The sequence below is a fragment of the Scardinius erythrophthalmus genome (genome assembly GCF_964197995.2).
Source record: "Scardinius erythrophthalmus genome assembly, chromosome: 5".
Classification (NCBI taxonomy): domain Eukaryota; kingdom Metazoa; phylum Chordata; class Actinopteri; order Cypriniformes; family Leuciscidae; genus Scardinius; species Scardinius erythrophthalmus.
Window position 1 is genome coordinate 53118611 of NC_138225.1, and position 22681 is coordinate 53141291.

At 36.8% G+C, this 22681-nt stretch overlaps 1 protein-coding gene across 1 annotated transcript in view; it reads right to left on the minus strand.

Moving 5' to 3' along the window:
• Positions 1-22681, minus strand: part of astn2 (astrotactin 2) — a 455595-nt gene that overhangs the window by 31366 nt on the left and 401548 nt on the right. Inside the window, exons 18-19 of the mRNA XM_081365202.1 lie at positions 14845-14978; positions 12752-12900 (exon numbers count right to left, since the gene is read on the minus strand). Coding sequence (XP_081221328.1) covers positions 12752-12900; positions 14845-14978 — 283 coding nt within the window. The remainder of the gene's footprint in view (positions 1-12751; positions 12901-14844; positions 14979-22681) is intronic.

Genomic DNA, 22681 nt, shown 5'->3' on the forward strand with positions numbered 1-22681 from the left:
TTCCCCAGCTCCACCTATGCTATAGGCAATTGATATATGCTTTTTGTGCAGCCTATGTTTTACATACTCACAGAAAATGATCTGCATATGTATTGGCACTAGCAAGTGCTTGCTCTGCACCATCTGCAATAATGTACAACAACAGCAATAATAGACAGCAGATCTATTCCGCCAAGACCAAATACATTAACACTGTCATATCCATTACCATGATAAAAATCATGATAGAACTGTATTTACACAAATTATCCTGTCTTGGTATCCAATCTGACCACGAGTTGCCTCTTGAAAATCAATGATAGTTTGTAATCTTTTGTTATAGTTTGTCGGCAAATAAGTCTCCAGAAAAAAATACATTATTTGATTGTTTTGCATTCACTAGGCATCTGAGTTCTCAACCACAATGGTTCCACCCAACTGAGGGAGTTGCGAGTGTGTCATTGATGCTCAACACATCACACTATGAAGCAAGGGTATGTGAACTTACTCAAAACTTACTTATTTTCACTCTGTGCCAAAATAATTCAGAGTCTTGAGAGAAGAAATGTGATTTACATTACAGTTTGACATTTTTTGGGGGGGGGGTGTACACACGCTTTGTGTAAAAAAGTGCAATGGCAGTGCCAACCTCAGTCAGTTTGCATTTTAAAAAGAAGATACAGAAATGCATGACCTGCCCTATTACAGCATGTGAGGTCTTTCCGAGGCATCCGAGTTTGCGCGGGAGTACCTGTGATCTTCCCAGGACTCTGTTAAGTGCCTGGTACCTATCAGACGGGTCTGTCGATATAAACAGGAACCGCGAACAGACGGTTGAGATTAGCGGAGACATTCTATTACTGGAGAAACACTGCGTGATGTTGAGTTAACACAGCGATTAAAACCCTGTCGCAGATGTTAGGTGACCTCTTGCTCGAGAAAGCAGGGATGAAGCAAATCATGCCGAACTGAAGGAGAGAGGCTGGAAATAAGCATTTTTCTCATTCATCCGCTCCATCCCATGATGGGAGTTATTCAAGTCATTTAAAGCATCTGGACTCATGCATCTCCCTCCTGTTGCAAAAGCTTTGCAGTGTTATCTGTGCCAACATAATACATAATAACTCTGCCATGTCAGCCCGATCTCATGAGAAAATGCAACTATTTAAAAAAAGGAAATGCATATGGAAATGTACATTTTTTAGAAAACAAAACAAAGCATGAAGCTCCACCCTTAAACCTAACCATCAGCAGGACTTGGTTCGTATGAAAATGAATTAATAGGATTTTACAAATTCATTTAAATTAGCCACCAATTCGCCCAAACTTAATATAGATACAAATTTCCAAATGTGTTGGCCATGACATGTGCCTCCAATCTAATAAAAGTAAAAACCAAACCGCAATCGTAATCATATGGTTCAATGCCAAAAAAAGAACTGCATAATCATTGCGGACAAGCTAAAATTCACATTTAGTGCAAACCCAATTCCAGATAAAACACTAGTGAGGGCACTTGCATCAAAGTGGATACGAGTGCCTCATATGTTTCTGTTAGGACTAAAACAATAGCTGGGAGTGCAAAGCACAGGTCGTTTGTTCTCAACGATGCCTTTCTTTCATCTCCTGAAGCAATGCTCTCTGTCTCATTAATGTCCACACACATTTGCTGGTTTACGCTAACCTGAGATCAGTGCAAGTTCAGAAGAGTTCATAGTGCAATGGAAACGACACATATTTCTTATATTATCATTAAAATATTCCACATTCTGCTCATACTTTAGGCTACGTTAAACAAGGGGTCGGCAACCTATGGCACAATCACTGACACGTGACAGTAGCTGAAGAGGTGTATGTATTTCACGTGAATAAAGTCCCTCAAACTTGCATACGGATATACATTTTGAGGTTTCATTGTCACACAGCCTGTTTTATTAAGTTAGGTGCTATAAAATACTAATAAAGTGTGAGATTTTAGATCTGACAATCTGTTCACGTGGATATGCATGTTTCAGTGATTATCCATCCGTGTGCCAAAATGGGTATCCTTCATTTTTTTTTTTTTTTAGTACAATTGCTTTTCTATACTCTACAAGGCGTCAGAGGGCAGGACTGAGTCGTGTCATTTACAGGACATTCGTTCGGAAGGATAGAAGAAGAAAAGTAGCGGATCCACAATTGCGTGCAAAGTTTAGAACAAGAACCAAAACACAAACGATGGAGAATGGGGAAATTCGTATACTTATTTTTCATCTAGATTAGGTTCATAGAATCATTTGTATGAACATACTATGTATGCACTGTATGCATGCATAATGCAATTAATAAATAACTCATATGCATATGCAAATATGTATTTACTGTATGCATAATGCAATTCATAAATAATGCATATGCATATCTATATATGTATTACCTGTATGCATAATTTGAACACATTACATATACACACTGTTTAAATCATTAAGGAAAATGTTTATACATTTGATGACAATTTTATTTACTAATAAGTAAAATGTAAGATGATTTTTAAAGGAATTGAACGAGTGTAATTGAATACCAGGTTAATTTTTGGTTATTTAGGAACATTGTTTCCGAATGCAATGAATTTGTTATTTTTTTGCATCATTACTATTAGCATTATATCTTTGCATACTGTACAATAAACAGTCTGATAATCTATGTATCTGAAAAGGTAATACAGAGCTGGAGTTTCTGCCATTAGTCATCCTGCTAATTAGAGACGAGTCAGACAAAGTCAAAAAAGTACATGATGGCCTTTTTATGTCCCAGAGACTGTGATGTATAAAGAGAGATGGAGAGAGACTGATCACAGCTCTGCATTTTAAAAGGCCATTTGCTAATCTGACATCACTGTGTCCATTCAATTTATTAGCAGAGACACAGTCCCTGTAATGGGCCTAACCACAGAATCTGAGCCAGTGTGCTTGATACAGCAGCATTGATTAAACACTCCCTGGAGAAGAATGAGAGGAAACCTTGAAAATAAATGTGATGGCCTACTTCATCCTTGAGAATAGAAGAGAGGAAAGCAACTTTTGGCAGCAGGGTAATAACAGAGTACAGACAAATACTGCAACTTGATGCATTTGCCAGCATAATAATGTCTGTAATTTCTCAACTAGATTGTTTGATTTAATAGGTAAAGTAATGTTTATCCGGCGTATTTTTGCTGATTGCTGAACGGCAGATGAATTTGAAATGTAAACTGTTTACTGTGTAAAGTCTGCCATCTATGTGGTATCATAAATACAACTTAATTCAGGTATTACCTCACACAACATATTTATGAATCATTTTGCAATATCTTGATATTGTGAAGAACTGGTCTAAAAAAATATATTAGAGGGGTTAAATGGTTGTGGTTTGCGATTGGTCGATCTCATGTGAGTGACAGTCTGAAAAAATGTGTTAATTTTAATATATGGGCGTATAATATTTCATTTGACTGATCTGGCCAAGGCCACACCCCCATCTGCTCTAGCAAAAAAACGTCACACAACTGGATAACGAGAGAAAATCCCATGTTGTTATGAGGATTAAATTGGTCCGACTGTCTTTGCCCTTTGGAAAACTTGCACTTTTAGACTTAAATGCCAGATGAGCTAATTGGCGTCACATGGTCTGTCCTAATGTTGTGGCACCAGCTCTCCTGCACTCAACTACCAATCAGTGACTTCATCTGACATCAAACTGAAAGATGGCATCAACCTTGGATTGAACTATAGACGAAATGACAATAAAAATGCATTTTTGCATCATTGCACCATGTGTTATTTCAGTATCATTGAGATAACATTATAATCTGTTTTACTTTTATATTTTCTATTAAATGTTTTTAAAATGTAAATATTGTGTTGTGTGTGTTTTGTCATTTGCATTAGTTTTTAATGTGCCTATCCAATTTCGTATGAATTATTATTTCAGTAGGTCTGTTAGTAAATCAACTTAAACTAAATGAAGATGAAAAAAGTTTTCATTTATTTCAGTTCAAATGTATTTTATTTCAAGTGACAAAGTGTGTATATATATATTTAGTTAACTATAATATCCCTGCATTGCACCCACTGAAATAATTGGTTATGACTGTTCAACTATACATGGGTTTGCATGCAGTTCATATATGTGCATTTCTGTTCATGTGCATGACATGTTAACTATCTGCGCAAAATATGCTTTGTTACTTGGTCCAAATGAATTGAGTCTCAACTTTATATTAGCGTGAGTGTTTTGCGAGTGTGTGTGTGTGTGTGTGTGCTGAATAAAGAAGCCAGACTTGGCTTGCTGCCTGTACTCAATCTGCTGATGGCCCGCTCGTGACGCCAGGGGAAGCGGGAGCCATTTTTAGCGATGAGGTCATCCTTAATTAAGCAAACAAAGCAAGTCAGCTGAGGCTCTCCAATTCGTTATCTCTGAAGGACACCCTTTTATCTCCTTTTAATTGAATCTTGCTTCAGACAAGCTGGCTTATCGACGAGCATCGGCACTCGGGGACAAAGCCGATGCCGGGATTGTTACGTAAACAAAAGGATAGCCCTCGACGGAGCATCGGCTCGACCCTCGACGGGGAAAGCGGGAGGTGTCGGACAGTGACGGATTCCCGATAAGAAACATGCCGTGACGGGAGGCTGAAATGGAGATGAGAATCAAAGATTGAATGTCTTCCAGGAGCGGAGATGTGAGATGACATCATTGGCGTGTGGCGACTGGTTCCCTCTCTCTCTCTCTCTCTCGCTCTCAGTCGTTCCTCTCTCCATTCCCCCCCGCCCTTACGAGTCCATGGCGAGAAACAGCGAGAGATACTCACACTCTGACACCCTTCTCGTCGTTAATTAGCAGATTTGGAAGAAGCGTGCTGCCAGTCGAAGAGGAACGCTAGCTCGCCCCAATGATGAAACTGTGCGGTCTTGCGACTGTGACTGAGCCGTCAGCCTATATATGAGACTAGTGCGTTACGTCATGTGTCTGAATTCATCACGCTAGCGTCCTTCATATATCAGTGCTTTCAGCAGCTGTTGTTCAATATAGCAATGATGACCAAAAGAGCAGCCGCTGAAAACATAATGCAAGACATTAAAGTATCCTGACACTTGATTATCTCAACAATCATTAACACAAACGATTGAGGAACGAGATCTCCCTGATGTCTGATGTCGACAGCAATGAGATTAAATAGAGGAGACATTTGATGAAGCGATCTCACTTGTTTTCTTTGGTCACACTTGATTTTAGGGTGTCATTGTTACACTGTAATTATACACTTAATTAGTGAGTAACTGCATGTACTTTTTAGGGTACTAGGGTTCGGTTTGGCTTGGTTTAGGGTTAGTTGCATGTAATTATTCATAATTTATAGTTATTAATATAGTTCCTGCATGTAACATATGTAACAATGACACTGTAAAATAAAGTTCAGAAGAGATCTCAACAATGTCCAAAGCCCAACATCTCAATATGAACCCAACCGTTTCTTCCACGAAGATATGCCAAACATAGATCATATTATAGTGCTTCACTTTCACTGTCTTTCAAAGAGCGTCTATTTGTATTTCTCATAAGGAATATTAAGGAAGAAAAAAAAAAATCAATGAAGGAATTGAGATCTTCAATATGAAAGAGCAACCGTCGAGCGGTGGAAATTTTCTAAAAGAAGAGCAAAAGAGTGACGTCATGTCAGTATACATAATGCTGCATGTGCTTTGTGTCCTTCCTGAATCAATGCTTTCAAAAGCAGCTGTTGGAAATCATTGGAGCTGATGGGCAGAAACACACAATCAAAAAGCAAATATAGCAACGACCACCGAAATAACACTCACAGGAACAGCCACTAAAAAATAATGCAAGACATTGTAGTTTAACTTGATTTCAAGTAGACATTCGGTAAGTGACTTTGCAACTACATGTCAACTAACTCTCATTAGAGTATTAGATTAGGCTTCGGGTTAGTGGAATAAGTTGCAAAGTTACTTATAGTCAGTATAATGTCTGTGGAGGAGCATCACAATAAAGTGTTAGCAGATATTAAGCAGACAGTCTACTAATACTCTAATGAGAGTTAGGTGACATGTAGTTACAAAGATACTTATAGTTAGTAGAACGGATCCTGCCTTAAAATGTGAGTTTGACCTGATTTCATTACAGCAACCGACTGTCTAAAAATCATTAACACAAATGATTCAGGAATGAGATTTCCCCGATATCTCAGTCGACAGCAGTGAGATAAAAAAAAAAGAGCAAATGGAGACTTTAGATGAAGCAATCTCCATACTTGTCTCCATTATAGTTTCATAAGAGATCTAAACAATGTCTCAAACTGTGCTCAGATATTACTGCAAGAGATCTCAATATAAACTTAAACATTTCTACAAAAAAAGCAATGCAACTTTAAAAGAAAAGAAAAGCAAATGCATTACATCATATGTTCGTATACGCTGTATTCGGTTATCGTCTGAATGCTTCTGGAAATCAGATGAGAGAGACAAATCTCCGGTCACATCCGTTTTGTAAAGCAGGGAATATGGCGTGGCTTTACGATATCATTAAATTTGACATGGTCAGAGCTAATAGAGACATCTCACTTGGTTCCTCCAGAACAGCCAACAAATCCTTTATCGGTGCTTCAGCAAACGGATGCCATCTAGAGGTTTCAAACAAATCTTTCAATGTGGCGAGAAGCTTTTTCCTTGTTGAAAAGTTTACATTTTGTCCTATGTTACAAGACGACGAAATCCCAATTGCTGAGGAAAGTCCTATTCATCTGTTTTTCTTTGGAGTGTCAGATGAGTGATCTACTCAACAAGACACACATTTACACTTTATTCACATTTCTAAACAATAGAAATGTGACTGGCAATGCTGGAATTTTGTCCAAATTGAAAACACCCTTTTCCTACTGAGAATAGGCATTTTGAAGCTCAAATTTTCCACGTGAAGACGTTCGACACATGCTTTGCCAGTTCGTTAATTACATGACCTGAGAAGGGATTTATTACAGGACAAAATTCTCAAGTACGCATTTTCTTTTCTATTCGAGGACTGTGTCCTTGTATTTGAGAAGACATTTCACCACATTTATATCTCCTACATCCTGGAGAGTGTCCTTATTCAATTATTATTATTATTTATATTATTATGTCAATCTGTTGCCATTGCACTGCACATTTGTGCACAGGGAATATGTGGTGTTTTTTCCCTCCCTTAATGGTGTACTGAGTAGTTGATTTTGGCTTGTCTGATGTTTTAACTGTGCCCATGATGGATTCGTTCTGACTTTCGGGACAGCTACTTTTACTTGCATTACTTGCAACTCCAAACACTATGTTACCAGCAAGCTTTGAGCACAAAAATAAACACAAGAAACTGACAGTTTCCCTGCAACAGCCAAACGAAAAGAACCATAAAAAACTATTTACCAGACAACGTTGGTGCCCGAAAATGAGGAGACATTTACCAGACAAAATGAGCAATAATCACGCTGTCTATTCTAAGTCACGGATCAATATGACTTTAATTTAAAGGTCCTTCTCCTCTATAGCCTCCTTTTTTTTTTTCAATTCAAAGAAAAAGTATTAAAGTAGAGACAGCAAAAGTACAAAACGCGAGCCTGGTCTTGTCTGAACCCTTTATAATTGGCTTGCGGTTGGGTTTGGCTGAAATATTATTGTTGTCTTCACTTTTTAAGTGAAATGTGCAGTCCTTGTGATCAAAACATACTGTAAATATTACAGTCTAAGCATGCGTCTAGCGTTCGGACCTGTACTGATTGTTCACTGCAGATCGGAGCTTGGCCAAAGTCATGAAACTCAAGTGAAATGTTTACGCTGATAATATAGAGTTAATATTGTGCCATAATTAAACAAACAAATCCAGCATTTTGCAAACAAACTCGATCAGGGGTGCGTTTCCCGAAAGCATCGTTAGCCAACTATGGTCGCAAGTTCCCTCGTTACCAATAGAGTTCAATGGACATTGCGATGAACTTGCGACCATAGTTAGCCAACGATGCTTTCGGGAAACGCACGCCTGCTTTGCAAAGGAAAACTTGACTCGCAAACAAACAGAAAGCAATGTGCAAGTACAAAGTTCAATTTGAGCGAAAATGTAGTGGAGTAACAAATATGTATTGTGTTTTACAAATATAAATAAATGAGCCTAGATAATATTTCACAAATAAATACAAAACATCCTACAAATTGCATGTAACCTTTGAACAAATATCAAATCTAGTGCATACAAATGCATATCTGACTGTTATGATTGTGAGACAATTGGCTTTTTATGAGATCTCTCGGCTCGATTTTCTCACAAATGCAGTTGAGCAACTTCCTCTTCTAAAACAGTAGATGGCGCTAAACTAGGGGATTAATTTAGCGCTAGTCTCCCGGGAGAAGCACTGATTTGCATTTTCGCTCAAATTGACCTTTGTACTTGCACATTGCTTTCTGTTTGTTTGCGAGTCGAGTTTTCCTTTGCAAAGCAGATCGAGTTTGTTTGCAAAATGCTGGATTTGTTTGTTTAATTATGGCACAAAATTAACTCCATATGATAATTTCCATTTAACTCTTTGGGAAACTTTGAGGAGGTAAAAAAAAGGAAAAAAAAGAAGAAGAAGCACGTCAAATATGGTTGGCAGGAGGACATTTAAACAATTGTAAACTTTATATATATATATATATATATATATATATATATATATATATATATATATATATATATATATATATATATATATATATATATGAAGAGTTCAGATGCAAAAGCCTCTAAGTGCCATCTGAAATTTTCTTCTAGAATGATCATTTTTATCAAGCTCGTATATTTAAGTTCAGTAATTTCACTTAAATGGCAATGAAAATTACCTATTAATTGTCATTTAAGTGAAATTACAGAACTTAAATATACGAGCTTGATAAAAATGATCATTCTAGAAGAAAATTTCAGATGGCACCTAGAGGCTTTTGCATCTGAATTCTTCATATATATATATACATGGAAAAGAAGCAAAAAAGCCGGTCAAAAAGCATTCCCTCTTCAGTTGCCCATAATCTGCACAAAGAGGTAAACGTATTTGACTTTATTGCCACAAAGGATGAGATTCTCCTGAACCTTCATTTATGAACTTAAAATGAATGTAGGTATTATTTTGAGACTAGTGTGTCGACATAACACTGGTAAAGCCTGCAAAGCTGGCAACTTTCTCATGACGTCTGTGCAAGGATAGCATAAAACAGAGGTGACATCATTTGTTTGCATGTAGCCGAGTAAGCAGCGTTTACTTCCAAGCGCATTCAGCAATCAAAGCAAACACATCATTATATTTTTCATAAAGAAATTGCAGCCTTATTTAGGAACATTAATTCTTTGCATTATGACATTATTTATTATTCAATGAGAGGATAAAAAATAACTTTTGACATCCTCCTAAAGGGAAAGTCATTTCAGAGGAAAGCAAGTTATTGCATTATTTTTTTTTTTCATTGGAAAGCAATGCACAACAACTCCACACACGTGTATGTTGACTTTAATATTTGTTTAGCTTTCAGATATTCTGTCAACACTGATCCCAATTTCTTTTCCTAAGCATCCTGCCTTAAACTGCAAAATGAAGAATTCCATATTTCTAAATATCTTCCATTATTCTACAAATCCTCTTATTTCATTTCACAACAGTTGATCCCTTTGTTGTGGAACAAAGAGTGTATTTTTGTCTCAGATATTACAGACTGTGATACATGATCCAAAAGATGCTTGAATCTCAGAACCAGAAGGAGCCCTTGTTAGCGTGTCTTTCACCTTCGATTATGGTCTTATCCGATAGAAAATAACCATGTTGTCATCACCGGGTTTTCTTAGAGGCTTTTCACTTCAGCTATTTGGAGTGGTGCTTTCATAGATTGGTTAATTCGGTGTGAAAGTGGTTCTCCAAATCCACTAGTGGTCTGGGGCGTGTGGAAGCAAAACATGTTAAAGTGAAACTCTGTTGATGACGTATAATTTGCATAAGTGTATGCATTGGTGGTCAATGAAATCTAGGCTGAAGACACATTTTTCTTAATTTTCTTGAGATGCCAAAGGAGGTTTATCTTATTTATTTATTTTTTATTCTCTTTAATTTTTGTTGATTGTTCATCACTTTGAACCCATTCTCACTCCCAAGGCATCAAAAACTGAAGCATGTTCAAGTGCCAAGTTGGGGTATAATGCATTACAAGTACAGTAACGGAAGTTACATAATCCCATTACTTTTTTGTTGCAACAATTAATGCAAGTTTTCCCAAGTATTGATTGACAGCTCTCCTGTGCCCATTTGTTATACATTTATAAAAAAAAAAAAAATGTTCAGTTTTTGTAATAAATGACTGTGACAGTACTTGTATCTGCCTGTTACAGTATGTGCTTTATACTGTTGAGTATACTTTATACGGTTTAGATGCTCAAATATCTTTTATATATACATGCAGCTTCATCTCTACTTAGACTCTGTATATCTTGCAGGTTTACGCTTTGTTTCTGGCGCAGAGTCACGGATGCATCATCCCATTTTATATGAATCTTTAGCTTGGTTATCTTTACATCAAAGGAGAAAGTTACATACACTTAAAGTTACATTACATACATATCTACTTATTTATTGCAAAGGCTCTTTTAGGTAAATTACCCTCCTACAGTATATTTCAAATCTTCTAATTTATTATACAATTATCACTCTCTATCTGGTTCTCATATTCGTCTACAAGTTTTAATGGTATTGTCAGAATCTGGTAAATGTGCACTTTTCATTTTATGCTCCTTGGGCTTGAAATTAATTGCAAAATGTACTAAATCTAGATGCACTTCCAACCTTGAGCACTTTTAAATGTCTCTTGCACAATGTTTTAAAAGACACTTGCAATTGTTTCTCCTTATTGTTTCATTTGATTAATTTTGAATGTGTAAATTGTGGTATTGTCATTTTGTGATTTTTTTTTTTGTGTAAAACTTTATGATATATCAATATCATAATATCTCAATGTGATTCTCCTGGTTAAATAAAGGATAATAATAAAGCTATCTATGAAAGCAATATATATATATATATATATATATATATATATATATATATATATATATATATATATATATATATATATATATGAAGAGTTCAGATGCAAAAGCCTCTAAGTGCCATCTGAAATTTTCTTCAAAAATGAGCATTTTTTATCAAGCTCGCATATTTAGGTTCAGTAATTTCACTTTAATGACAATTAATAGGTATTTTTTTCATTGCCATTAAAGTGAAATGACTGAACATAAACATACAAGCTTGATAAAAAAAAGATCATTCTAGAAGAAAATTTAAGATGGCACTTAGAGGCTTTTGCATCTGAAGTCTTCATACTGTATATAAAAAAATCAGTACAACTTTTACAAACGCATGTAAATGTCTTGATATGACGCAATCGAGTTCCTAGCCCGTCGATAGAGCAACACCTATAGCGGTAGGTGTCTTAATAGTGACGCTTGACGCTTGGGTTTTTGCGAGTGTCGGTCAGTGTTTCGGACTCCTGGAGGGTGTAATCCTGTCCTGGATCAGAGCGAGAGACGTCACACAATCTGCCAGTCTCTCCTTCATCTCCTGCCTTCACTCATCAGCACTCGTCCTTCTGCTAGACTGATTGATGAATGACTAAACCTCCTCTTTTATTAGATTCCTTCTACCTGCGCTCTGACTGTCACACACGCTGTTAGTCACCCGCTCATGTAACCCTGGAGTCGTAGTGCCATTGAAGCTTAACAAGATTTGACCAGATCAACAAGACAATCGGTTATGTATTCAGACTCGACCGCAGGCTATACGAGGAGAACAACATCATTGTAAAAACCCTGACTGAACTGCAATTTCCCAGCACTGGGAAATTAGATTTCTAAATTGATCACAGACATAGGAACGGTTCAATCACATCTAAATTATTGGAAGCATCTCGTAAGATTGGACAAAGTCCATTAGGCCAAAAGTAGTCGTGAAAATTAGGGGGGAAAAGGTTGTCAGGTTGAGTAGAAAAACACATGATGCCAGGAAAATAAATGTATTATTCACATTAATACACTGATCTACACTACCGGTCAAAAGTGTAATATTTTTCTGAAAACTGCAGTACGGTTCAAAAGTTTCAATTGCAAAAAATAAAAAAGTAAAATTAAATAATATGAATTACTTATTAAAATTATTAATACTTTTATCCTGCAAGGATGCATTCAATTGATCAGAAGTGACTGTATAAAGACATTTATAATGTTACAAAATGTTTCCGTTTCTAATAACTTCTGTTCATTGAACTTTCTATTCATCAAAGAATCCTGAAAAAAAAAACAGCACAACTGTTTTCAACATTGATAATAATCATAAATGTTTCTTGAGCATCAAATCATCATATTAGAATGATTTCTGAAGGATCATGTGACACTGAAGACTGGAGTAATGATGCTGAACATTCAGCTTTGATCACAGGGATAAATTACATTTTATAATATATTACAATCGAAAACGGGTATTTTTAAATTGTAAAAACATTTCACAATATTACATGCATTTTTGACCAAATATACAGGCCTTGTTGAACAGAAAAGACTTCTTTCAAAAGCATTAAACAAATCTAAATTAAATGTGGACAGGTAGAGTAGTTCCCCTTGTATTTTATGTGTTTTGCAGAATAAAAATTGTGCAGATTTGATGTCCTCCTCTGTGATATTGTTCCTAAACCTGCGAGTTTACCTGTGTATATTTCCGCCTCTGACGGGTCCTCGACTCGCTTGTGTTGAATGATGTAATCTGAAACCTTGTAGCCAATCAGGGGCTCCACATCGATCCATTCCAGCGCCACCATCGTACTGGACGGTTCCAGGTGTGGAGCCAATCTCAGTCTGAGAAATGAAGACAATACAGCATTATGTGCATGCTAGTAGGATTGGTTTCACATTATTTTGATAATCACTTTAACACATTCTGTTGACTTTAAGTAAAGTTACACCTACATGTCTACTAACTAAAGAGTGTTAGTAGAGTATTAGTAGACTGGTAGGGTTCGGGTTAGAGTTAGCTGACATGTACTTGCATAGTTACTTATAGTCAGCATAATGTCTGTTGGAAGACCATCACAATAAAATGTTAGCAACTCTACTGAGAGTTAGTTGACATTTAGATGCAAAGTTACTTATAGTCCACAGAATGTTCAAAAGGGACCATCAAAATAAAGTGTTACCATAGGATTTGATGAACTGGCTCAGTTCCAAGATCCACCGAGCCGCCTAAAGCCGGGTTCACACTGTACGATTTATAATAGTCCTTTATGACAGCTGCTTGTCAGACTGTCCGAACATGATCCCTGCATGATATCATGATGATGTAAGGTCTCAGGTGTAATTAATGTCAGACTGTACGGAAGTCAAGACGTGTTAAAAACGATGCGTCGAATCTTCTGACGCTGCCGGAAATTTGTCTGAGGTGGTCGTTAATCGGCCGTCTGCGAACATGTCTAACTGGCGATCAAAGACTTTAGATATTGGCTTAAGATCAGAGAAATCTTTTAGGAATCACTAAATTTCGCGGGCAAAATCGTACAGTGTGAATCTGGTTTGAGGATGCAGCATTTTAAGGCATCATGGACGTAGTTTTAAAAGGAAGGCAGGACACTTAAGACACCTCGGGGAATTCACTAAGAATGAGTTGTGACCTTGCACAGCCTTTCTGCCCTCGTTTCAGACAACTCAATCTGTGCTGAAAGTAACCAGTATGGAGCAGTTCGGATCTTGCGGGCCGGTTAGTAAAAAAAAATAATATATAAAAATGTTTATTTCATTCACGAATGTGGAGTGTCTGGATCACAAAGTAGCATTTTATAGCATTTTTTTGTATACTACCTTTCAAACGTTTTTCTTTTTTTGTTATATTTTTGTATTAAGGAAAGATGCATTAAATTGATCAAAGGTACATTACATTACATCAAAGATCAAAATACATTTATAATGTTACAGAACATTTCTATTTGAAATAAGTGCTGTTCTTCTCATCAAAGAATCTTGAAAAAACTGTATCCACAAAAAATAAAAAATAAATAAATGAAGCAGCGCATCTGTTTTCAACATTGATAATAATCATAAATGTTTCTTGAGCATCAAATCATCATCTTAGAGTGATTTCTGAAGGATCATGTGACACTGAAGACTGGAGTAATGATGCTGAACATTCAGCTTTGATCACAGGAATAAATTATATTTTAAGATATATCCACATTGAAAACAGTCATTTTAATAATATTTCACTTTTGTGTTTTTACTGTATTTTTCCATCAAATAAATGCAGCCTTGTTGAGACTTCTTTAAAAAAAATATTTACACAAATCTATTGTAAAAACACTTTACAATAAGATACCATTAGTAAACATTATTAAAATGCATGAATTAACTAACAATGAGATGCATTTTTATTAATCTTTGTTAACGTTAGTTAAAAAAAAAATATATATATATATATATATAAACTGTTCATTGTGCATTAAATTACACAACTACTGATTTTAATTATGTATTAGCAAATGTTGAAATTAACATTAACTATTAATACATGCTTTAGAATTATTTTTCATTTTTAGTGCATGTAACTAATCTTAACAAAGTGTCACCAAAACAACAACATCTGAACAGTAGTGTATATTTCATATGTGACTCAGCATGTCATGAAACGATTGCCTTTGAATTTGGCAGTGAAGATGAGGCCCATTTGTCAGCATCATTTGTCTCATCGACGGTCGAGGATGAATCCATGAATGAATAAAGAGGCTCACGGAGCGCCGGGTCGGGGTTACTCACACGGGCCGGCGCAGGGGACTGCAGTTGGGCAGCCCGTCTTTGCCAAGCGCAGTCAGGTCGCAGCGGCACCAGTTCTCGATGACATCACCCTTCCCCGCACACCAGTATGAGCTCATCGTGGCACTTTTGAAGGCCTGCAAAATAAATGGCACAGGTGAGAGAAATGCAATTATCTCGGGGAGCAAACGTCCTTCCGGCGCAGTCGATGAGTCAGACCGGTCGCCAACAACACACTCTGCCACCTCCACTTGAGAAGTGGTGTATCTCTGTGAAGTTCGGCAGGCTGAGGGCAACTCGGGGCGCTTTGTACAGACAAGAACCTGTCAGGATTTAATTGGAAACTGCACCAAAAAAGGTCAGCCCACGTGTGAATGTCAAGAGACTCCATCTCGGGGGCAATAATAAGACAAGCAAGGGGCAGAGAAGCAATATATATATATATATATATATATATATATATATAATGTTTTTTTTACAGCATGAAAAATAACTAAGTAGAATCGAGTAGAATTTGGAATTTTATGGACAAAAAAACTCAAATAAAAAAACACTCAAACCAGTTAAAATAATGGAAACACTTTACAACAAGGGGTTACACTTTATTTCGAGAGTCCACTACATTTTACTAACTATAAGTAACGAATAAGTCAACTAACTCTCATTAATTTGTAACTACATGTAAACTAACTCTCATTAGAGTATTATATTAGAAGACTGTTATGTTAGGTAGTATAATGGTGATCACAGTAGAAAAAAGTACAAAAATTGCCAGAAGTCCCATTGCGACACATAATATACACATATATTTTATTTAAATTTTTTTATTATTATGTGCATTCAGATTTTTGTGTTACATTTTCTGTTATTTAATGTTTATTACATTCATTTAGTGCATTAATTTTGCACCGTCTATATACAAATATTGGCTTTGTTTCATGGACAGGCTGCTAACGGTGAACTCTGATAACACTTGTATTACTGAATTCAATTCACATTTATTTGTATAGCACTTTTCACAATAGCTTTACTGAGTCTACATTACAATTCAGAGTGATCTGTTATCAGAGGTAACTGTATAAGTTATAGCCTATACTTCAGAAATATACATATACAAATCACACAGTTAGGTACAAAATTATTAATTGAAACAATGTAATATTATTAGGGGATATCAGTATATTTTAAGGTAAACAGCATATCAAGCAGGCTTGGTATATTAACATTACATGACTTAATGAAATATACATTATAAGTTGCATGTATCCCTCTAAATCGAACACATTGTCACCGTACAGGTATTTTTCACATTGTCTATCTCCAGTAGACGGTGATGAGGAAGACACACATCTCTCTGAGAGACGGTGATGAGGAAGACACACATCTCTCTGAGAGCATCAGCAGGTTTCTGACTGCCAGACCTCCCCTTATTTACGCACAGGCAACTCTCTTTAAACGGCCTTGATGAATGAGACGTTATTACAGCGGCCGAGAGACGGAGGGGAAAGACTGCAATCCATTGCGCTGTAATGACTCTCATGAAAGATGCCTGGCAGACACACCGAGTCGTGGAAGTCCAGCAGAGAGTGAATGGAGAAGTGCGAGAGTGAGCAAAATCACAGAAACAGTAAAATATCACGATACAGCTGTTTTTACTGGAAACTCTCTCAACATGTCATACACTATTTTGGGATAATCTACTGTTTGCTCTTTTTATTTGGAAATTTATGGACAAAAAACACACTCAAACAAGTTAAAATAATGGTAACACTTTACAATAAGGGGTTACACTTTATTTTGATAGTCCACTTTATACAATCTACTTACTATAAGTCAATAATAATTTGATACTACATCAATTAGAGTATTAGTAGACTGATTGGTTAAGGTTAGGGTTAGTGGAATAAGTTGACATGTAGTTACTTATAGTTAGTAGAATGTCTAGGGTGGACAATCAAAATAAAGTGTAACCCAGTAAGGTTTCATTAGTTTACATTAGTTAACGTGAACTAACAACAACAACAAACAAATACGGTAATTTTACAGCATTTATTAAGCTGCGTCAATGGTAATTTTCAACATTTACTAATATTTGTATTTATTTATTTTGAAATAAAATGATTTCACAATTGTTTACTTTTGTTGATGGACTGTGAACTAACACAAACAAATCTTTGACACATTTTTAATTATTTTTGAATAAAGGGTAAAGATGTTAATTTTCCGAGGCCAAGCATCACTTTTTGCCACTACTGTACAGGCATACTGTACACACACCTTTTCTTGTAATGATGCACAAGACAATATACTGGAGGTAACCCTTGAGGAAGGAAGGATCCTTGAGAGAAACCAGTGATCAAATGAGAAAACTTTCCCATGAAAACAACAGTTTGACAAACCCACAGCCTATACAACTAGTTAAACATGTATTTGGAGGTGCAGGAAGGGCACATCTCGATGGTTTACGTGAAGGATCTGCCCTTCATGTCAAAGCAGGCATTCCCAGCCAACACTATGAAAGTGCCGCTAAAAGGTTTAGCAAATATGCCCATTAGAGTGGCATTCGGCAAATTGCGAAAAGGGTTAAAAAAGTTCCTGCAAATGGGAAACAGATGATCAGAAAAGTGCAACATGAAATATCAATGCCGATGAGCGCAGCCCCGCTCGTGGACAAACGGAGAGCCGCAGACGTGCACACACACATTTACCACCAGCGGTTTCCTAGAAAAAGCACGCTTGACTGCTCAACTGCACATGTGAAAAATAGACAAAACGATTATGGCTATGTTTATGTATGCAGAGTAACCTAAGCCAGTTTCAACTGAGTAAACAGGGAGGGTAATTAGGCACGTGTGTGTGTGTGCGTGTGTGTGTGTGTGTGTGTGTAATGAGGGGGGATCTTATGGAGGTCAGACAGAGAGGGTGTGTGAAGGGGAACCCTAAAGACCTCACCGCAGAGTAAAAAAATAAAGTCCAGAATACCTGAGCGGTGGGATACTGTTAGTGAACCACAATACTGAGATTTACATTTAGATGAATATGTTAAAATGTGCTGTCCTCTTAATAACAAAATGAACGCACAACAAAAATGACAGCGGTGAGAAAACAGCAGTTAAGAAGCGTCTGATCACAGTGATGTGGATTTGTTTGCACCAGCTCTGCAAACTGGTTCACATCACATTTATTTATACAATAGATTGCTTTAAAGCAAGCCGGTATTAAACATGACAAAACTGTGTCAGTGTCATTTTCAATTAGAATTAAAATGTCAGCATCTCTCAAGTGTGTTCATGTTTTAACTCGCGTCTGCCCTCGACGGACTGAACGGAAGAAATGAACCGGAGAAGATTTCCACCTCAAAGAAGGCGGAGCCTCAGAGCCACGCCCACCTATTACATCATCACCATGGACCAATGGTAGTACAGAGGCGTTTACCAGTCGCAGCCGGAACTGTTTCGAACTCCTGAAACTCCAAATGAACTTCGTTTTGCCCTGATTTAGTTTCGAAATGACGTCCAACCAGTTCATCAGCGCCTTAATCAGAACCTGCCCTGGATCAGTCATATAAAGATCAATACCAAGGTTTCCGAAGACTTTACAGATAAGACAAAAGTGCTGTGCCGCAGTAAACAAAAACCATTTCAAGGCCAGAAACTGCTTTCTTTTCTGAAACTGAGTTCCACAAAACGTCTTAGCTCGACGGACTGAACGGAAGAAATGAACCGGAGAAGATTTCCACCTCAAAGAAGGCGGAGCCTCAGAGCCACGCCCACATATGACATCATCACCATGGACCAATGGTAGTATAGAGGCGTTTACCAGTCGTAGCCGGAACTGTTTCGAACTCCTGAAACAAACTCTAAATGAACTTCGTTTTGCCCTGATTTAGTTTAGAAATGACGTCCAACCAGTTCGTTCTTCGATTTAGCTTGAAAAGTACATCAGCGCCTTAATCAGAAACTTCCCTGAATCAGTCATATAAAGTTCAATACCAAGGTTTCCGAAGACTTTACAGATAAGACAAAAGTGCTGTGCCGCAGTAAACAAAAACCATTTCAAGGCCAGAAACTCCTTTCTTTTCTGAAACTGTCGATGACCCAAAACTTCTTAGCTCTCTAAACCTCATTCTCAATGACAAGACAATCACGACGTCTAAATGCCATTATCTGTTGTAACTCATCTGAGCTCACCCTATTACTGTCCCCAATCAGCGTCTGATATGTGCAAACATTAGCCAGCTGGCCCGAGGAATTGATTCATCCGATGACCCAAAACCTCAGCAAACAGGTCATTCCCATCATTCGGCCTAATGCAGTGAAGGAAATGTCCCTGTTTCTAGGAACGCCTATAACCATCTTCCAGGAAAGGAGCTGTGGCTCCGATTGAATCCGGGGTTCAGAAGGGGACACGAAGAATGCAAATAAAAGTGCACATCGTTGGAAAGCAGCAAGTGATCCTATAAGCTGATTTGATTTGCTTTCTCTATCAACCTAAATGGCCAGCAAAATCCATGGGTATAGCATTCCCTGGAAAATTGATTTTAGTCAGCATCTTGCCTATAGGGTTTAATACCGACTGTAAGGATGGCATCCGTCGTTTTCTTCTACGGTGAACGAAGATTGCACCGTGATCGGATTGGTTGCACAGCTTTGAATGTGCAGACGGCAATTCCCTGGCTGAGCAGTTTTACTCCAATAAGCAGCCCTATACTCAATCACAGCGAAGACTATCTTCAACACACACCAAACACAACACTTCGCCTGTTGAGTCCTTCGATCTCGGGGAATTGCTTTTTTTTGAAAGTTTTGCAGAGCTGAAAAAGAAAAAGTGTAAGCTCAATTTTGGAGGGCAAATAAAAGATGCTTGGCAGTGTGAGTTGGTATGATGTCAGACAGTTTGGGAGGAAAACACTCTTGCTGTTTTGCTGTTGTGACAGATGACTTTGTTTGACAAGCCTCCGTTGATGCAGACTGATGCTTAATCTCAAACTCATTTATATCGGTCAGTGTTATACTGTAGCATCCAATTCAACTTTAACCAGAGTTAAAAGTGATTCATAAAAAATTAATCTGCAAAAATGTTTTTCTGCAATGAAGACTTAAGTTCGCAATGCATAACGTCAGTATTGACAGTCTTCATTGTGATGTATATTCGAGTGAAACAGAAAAGATCATTCAACATGCATTTGGAAATCACATAGGGAACTTTAAATATCACATTTCCAGATAAACGAGTCGCACCTGACAATAAGTCACACAGGGACAAAATTGCATTGCTGAGAGGAAAAAACAAACAAACAGATAAGTTGCATTTTATTACCTCTCTTATTCGGCATGAATCTAAATGTGTGCGCTTTACACGTTTGTGTGCTTGATGGTAATTTCATTATACAGTATAAGTTGCCTTGTAATATTAGTTGCAGGATGTTTCAGATGATTAAAAAATGTCTTGCATTCCAGATATTCATTTTTAATTACCCTACAAGTTCAATTACACCATCTAAATATAAGGGAAATAGTATAAATATGAGGTAAGATCAAATCACTAAACTTGGTTAAGGTATTTATCTATGGAAGGTTGTTTCCACCACAGAATAAAAACTAAAACCAGAATAAACACATTTTTTTCTCGTAATTGACTTTTTATCTCAGAATTGCGTGATATAAAGCCGCAATTTTGTGTTATAAAGTCAGAATTGCGTGATATAAAGTCACAATTGCGTGCTATAAAGTCAGAATTGTGTGTTATAAAGTCAGAATTGTGTAAAGTCATAATTGCGTGTTATAAAGTCATAATTGCGTGTTATAAAGTCAGAATTGTGTGTTATATAGTCAGAATTGCGTGTTATAAAGTCAGAATTGCGTGTTATAAAGTCAGAATTGTGTTATATAGTCAGAATTGCGTGTTATAAAGTCAGAATTGCGTGTTATAAAGTCAGAATTGCGTGTTATAAAGTCAGAATTGCGTTATAAAGTCAGAATTGTGTGTTATATAGTCAGAATTGTGTTATAAAGTCACAATTGCGTGTTATAAAGTCAGAATTGTGTGTTATAAAGTCAGAATTGTGTAAAGTCATAATTGCGTGTTATAAAGTCATAATTGCGTGTTATAAAGTCAGAATTGTGTGTTATATAGTCAGAATTGCGTGTTATAAAGTCAGAATTGCGTGTTATAAAGTCAGAATTGTGTTATATAGTCAGAATTGCGTGTTATAAAGTCAGAATTGCGTGTTATAAAGTCATAATTGCGTGTTATAAAGTCAGAATTGCGTTATAAAGTCAGAATTGTGTGTTATATAGTCAGAATTGTGTTATAAAGTCACAATTGCGTGTTATAAAGTCAGAATTGTGTTATAAAGTCAGAATTGTGTGTTATATAGTCAGAATTGTGTTATAAAGTCAGAATTGTGTGTTATATAGTCAGAATTGTGTTATAAAGTCATAATTGCGTGTTATAAAGTCAGAATTGTGTTATAAAGTCAGAATTGTGTGTTATATAGTCAGAATTGTGTTATAAAGTCACAATTGCGTGTTATAAAGTCAGAATTGTGTTATAAAGTCAGAATTGTGTGATATAAAGTCAGAATTGCGTGTTATATAGTCAGAATTGCGTGTTATAAAGTCAGAATTGCGAGTTTTTTTATCTAAAAAACAAAAACACAAACTACAGCTACAGGTTTTATTTTGCAGTGAAAAAAAAAAAAAAAAACACTGTTGGTTCTCTCTTGTTTTTGCATGTTTCCATAATTTCTTTGTATGACAGTCTGGCCAAAAATGACATCATGTCATTGATTGCAAGTGCAACTAATATGCTTACAAAATCTTTAACACATTTTTAATAACATTTGGATAAAGGGCGAAGAGGCCGGACATGACTTTTGGCCGCTACTGCTGTATGCAAGATGAATTAAACATGCATAACTAAGACCAGAAACATGTGGTCATGAGTGCAGTACTCTGGTTGACCCGACAAAATACTCTTTACACCAGGGGTGTCCAATCCTGCTCCTGGAGGGCCACTGTCCTGTAGAGTTCATCCCCAATCCCAGTTAATCACACCTGAACCAGCTAATCAAGGTCTTATTAGGCATGTTAAAGTGTTGTGGCAAGTTGGAGCCAAACTCTACAGGACGGTGGTCCTCCAGGAGCAGGATTGGACACCCCTGCTGTACACTTCTGCACTCTTTACTGTAGCGCCCCTAGTGGCAATGCTGAGAATGCAGTGCATGCTTTTGTCAGAACATAATTCAGATGAGGATTCTTGCATAAAAGTATGGTTCAGGATTAAAGTCATGATGAAACAGAAGTAGTGACAAACATTGTGACATACATCTTAGTGTAAGTGTAACGGCTTTTCAAAAGAGAGAGAGAGAAAGAAATGCATGGCGGAGACTGAGACTGGGGTTCAATGAGTTAGTCGTTAAAGGGGTGGTATAATGCCCTTTTCACAAGATGTAAAATAAATCTAAAATAAATAAAAGATATATATATATAATGTTAAAATTGTCACTTTTTGAGGGTGAGCAAAAACACACAGTTTTGTGTTTGTTCCTTTATATGCAAATGAGCTGCTGCTCCCGGCACAGGGGGCGGAGCTACAAGAGCTTGCACTCACACACACATGCACTGAAAATTTCTAAATCTTTTAGCCTTTTATGTTCAAACCAGATTCAGTCAATGATGGAGAGACTCAAGAAGAAGTGACAACATGTAGAAGCAACAGGACATTTCTGAATGGTTAGCTGATGAATTTATGTAGATGATGTGTAGTTATCTTAGTCACTGATTAGCATATTATGTCTTGATAATCTATAAATCGTGTTCCGGGGGCGGGGTTTATG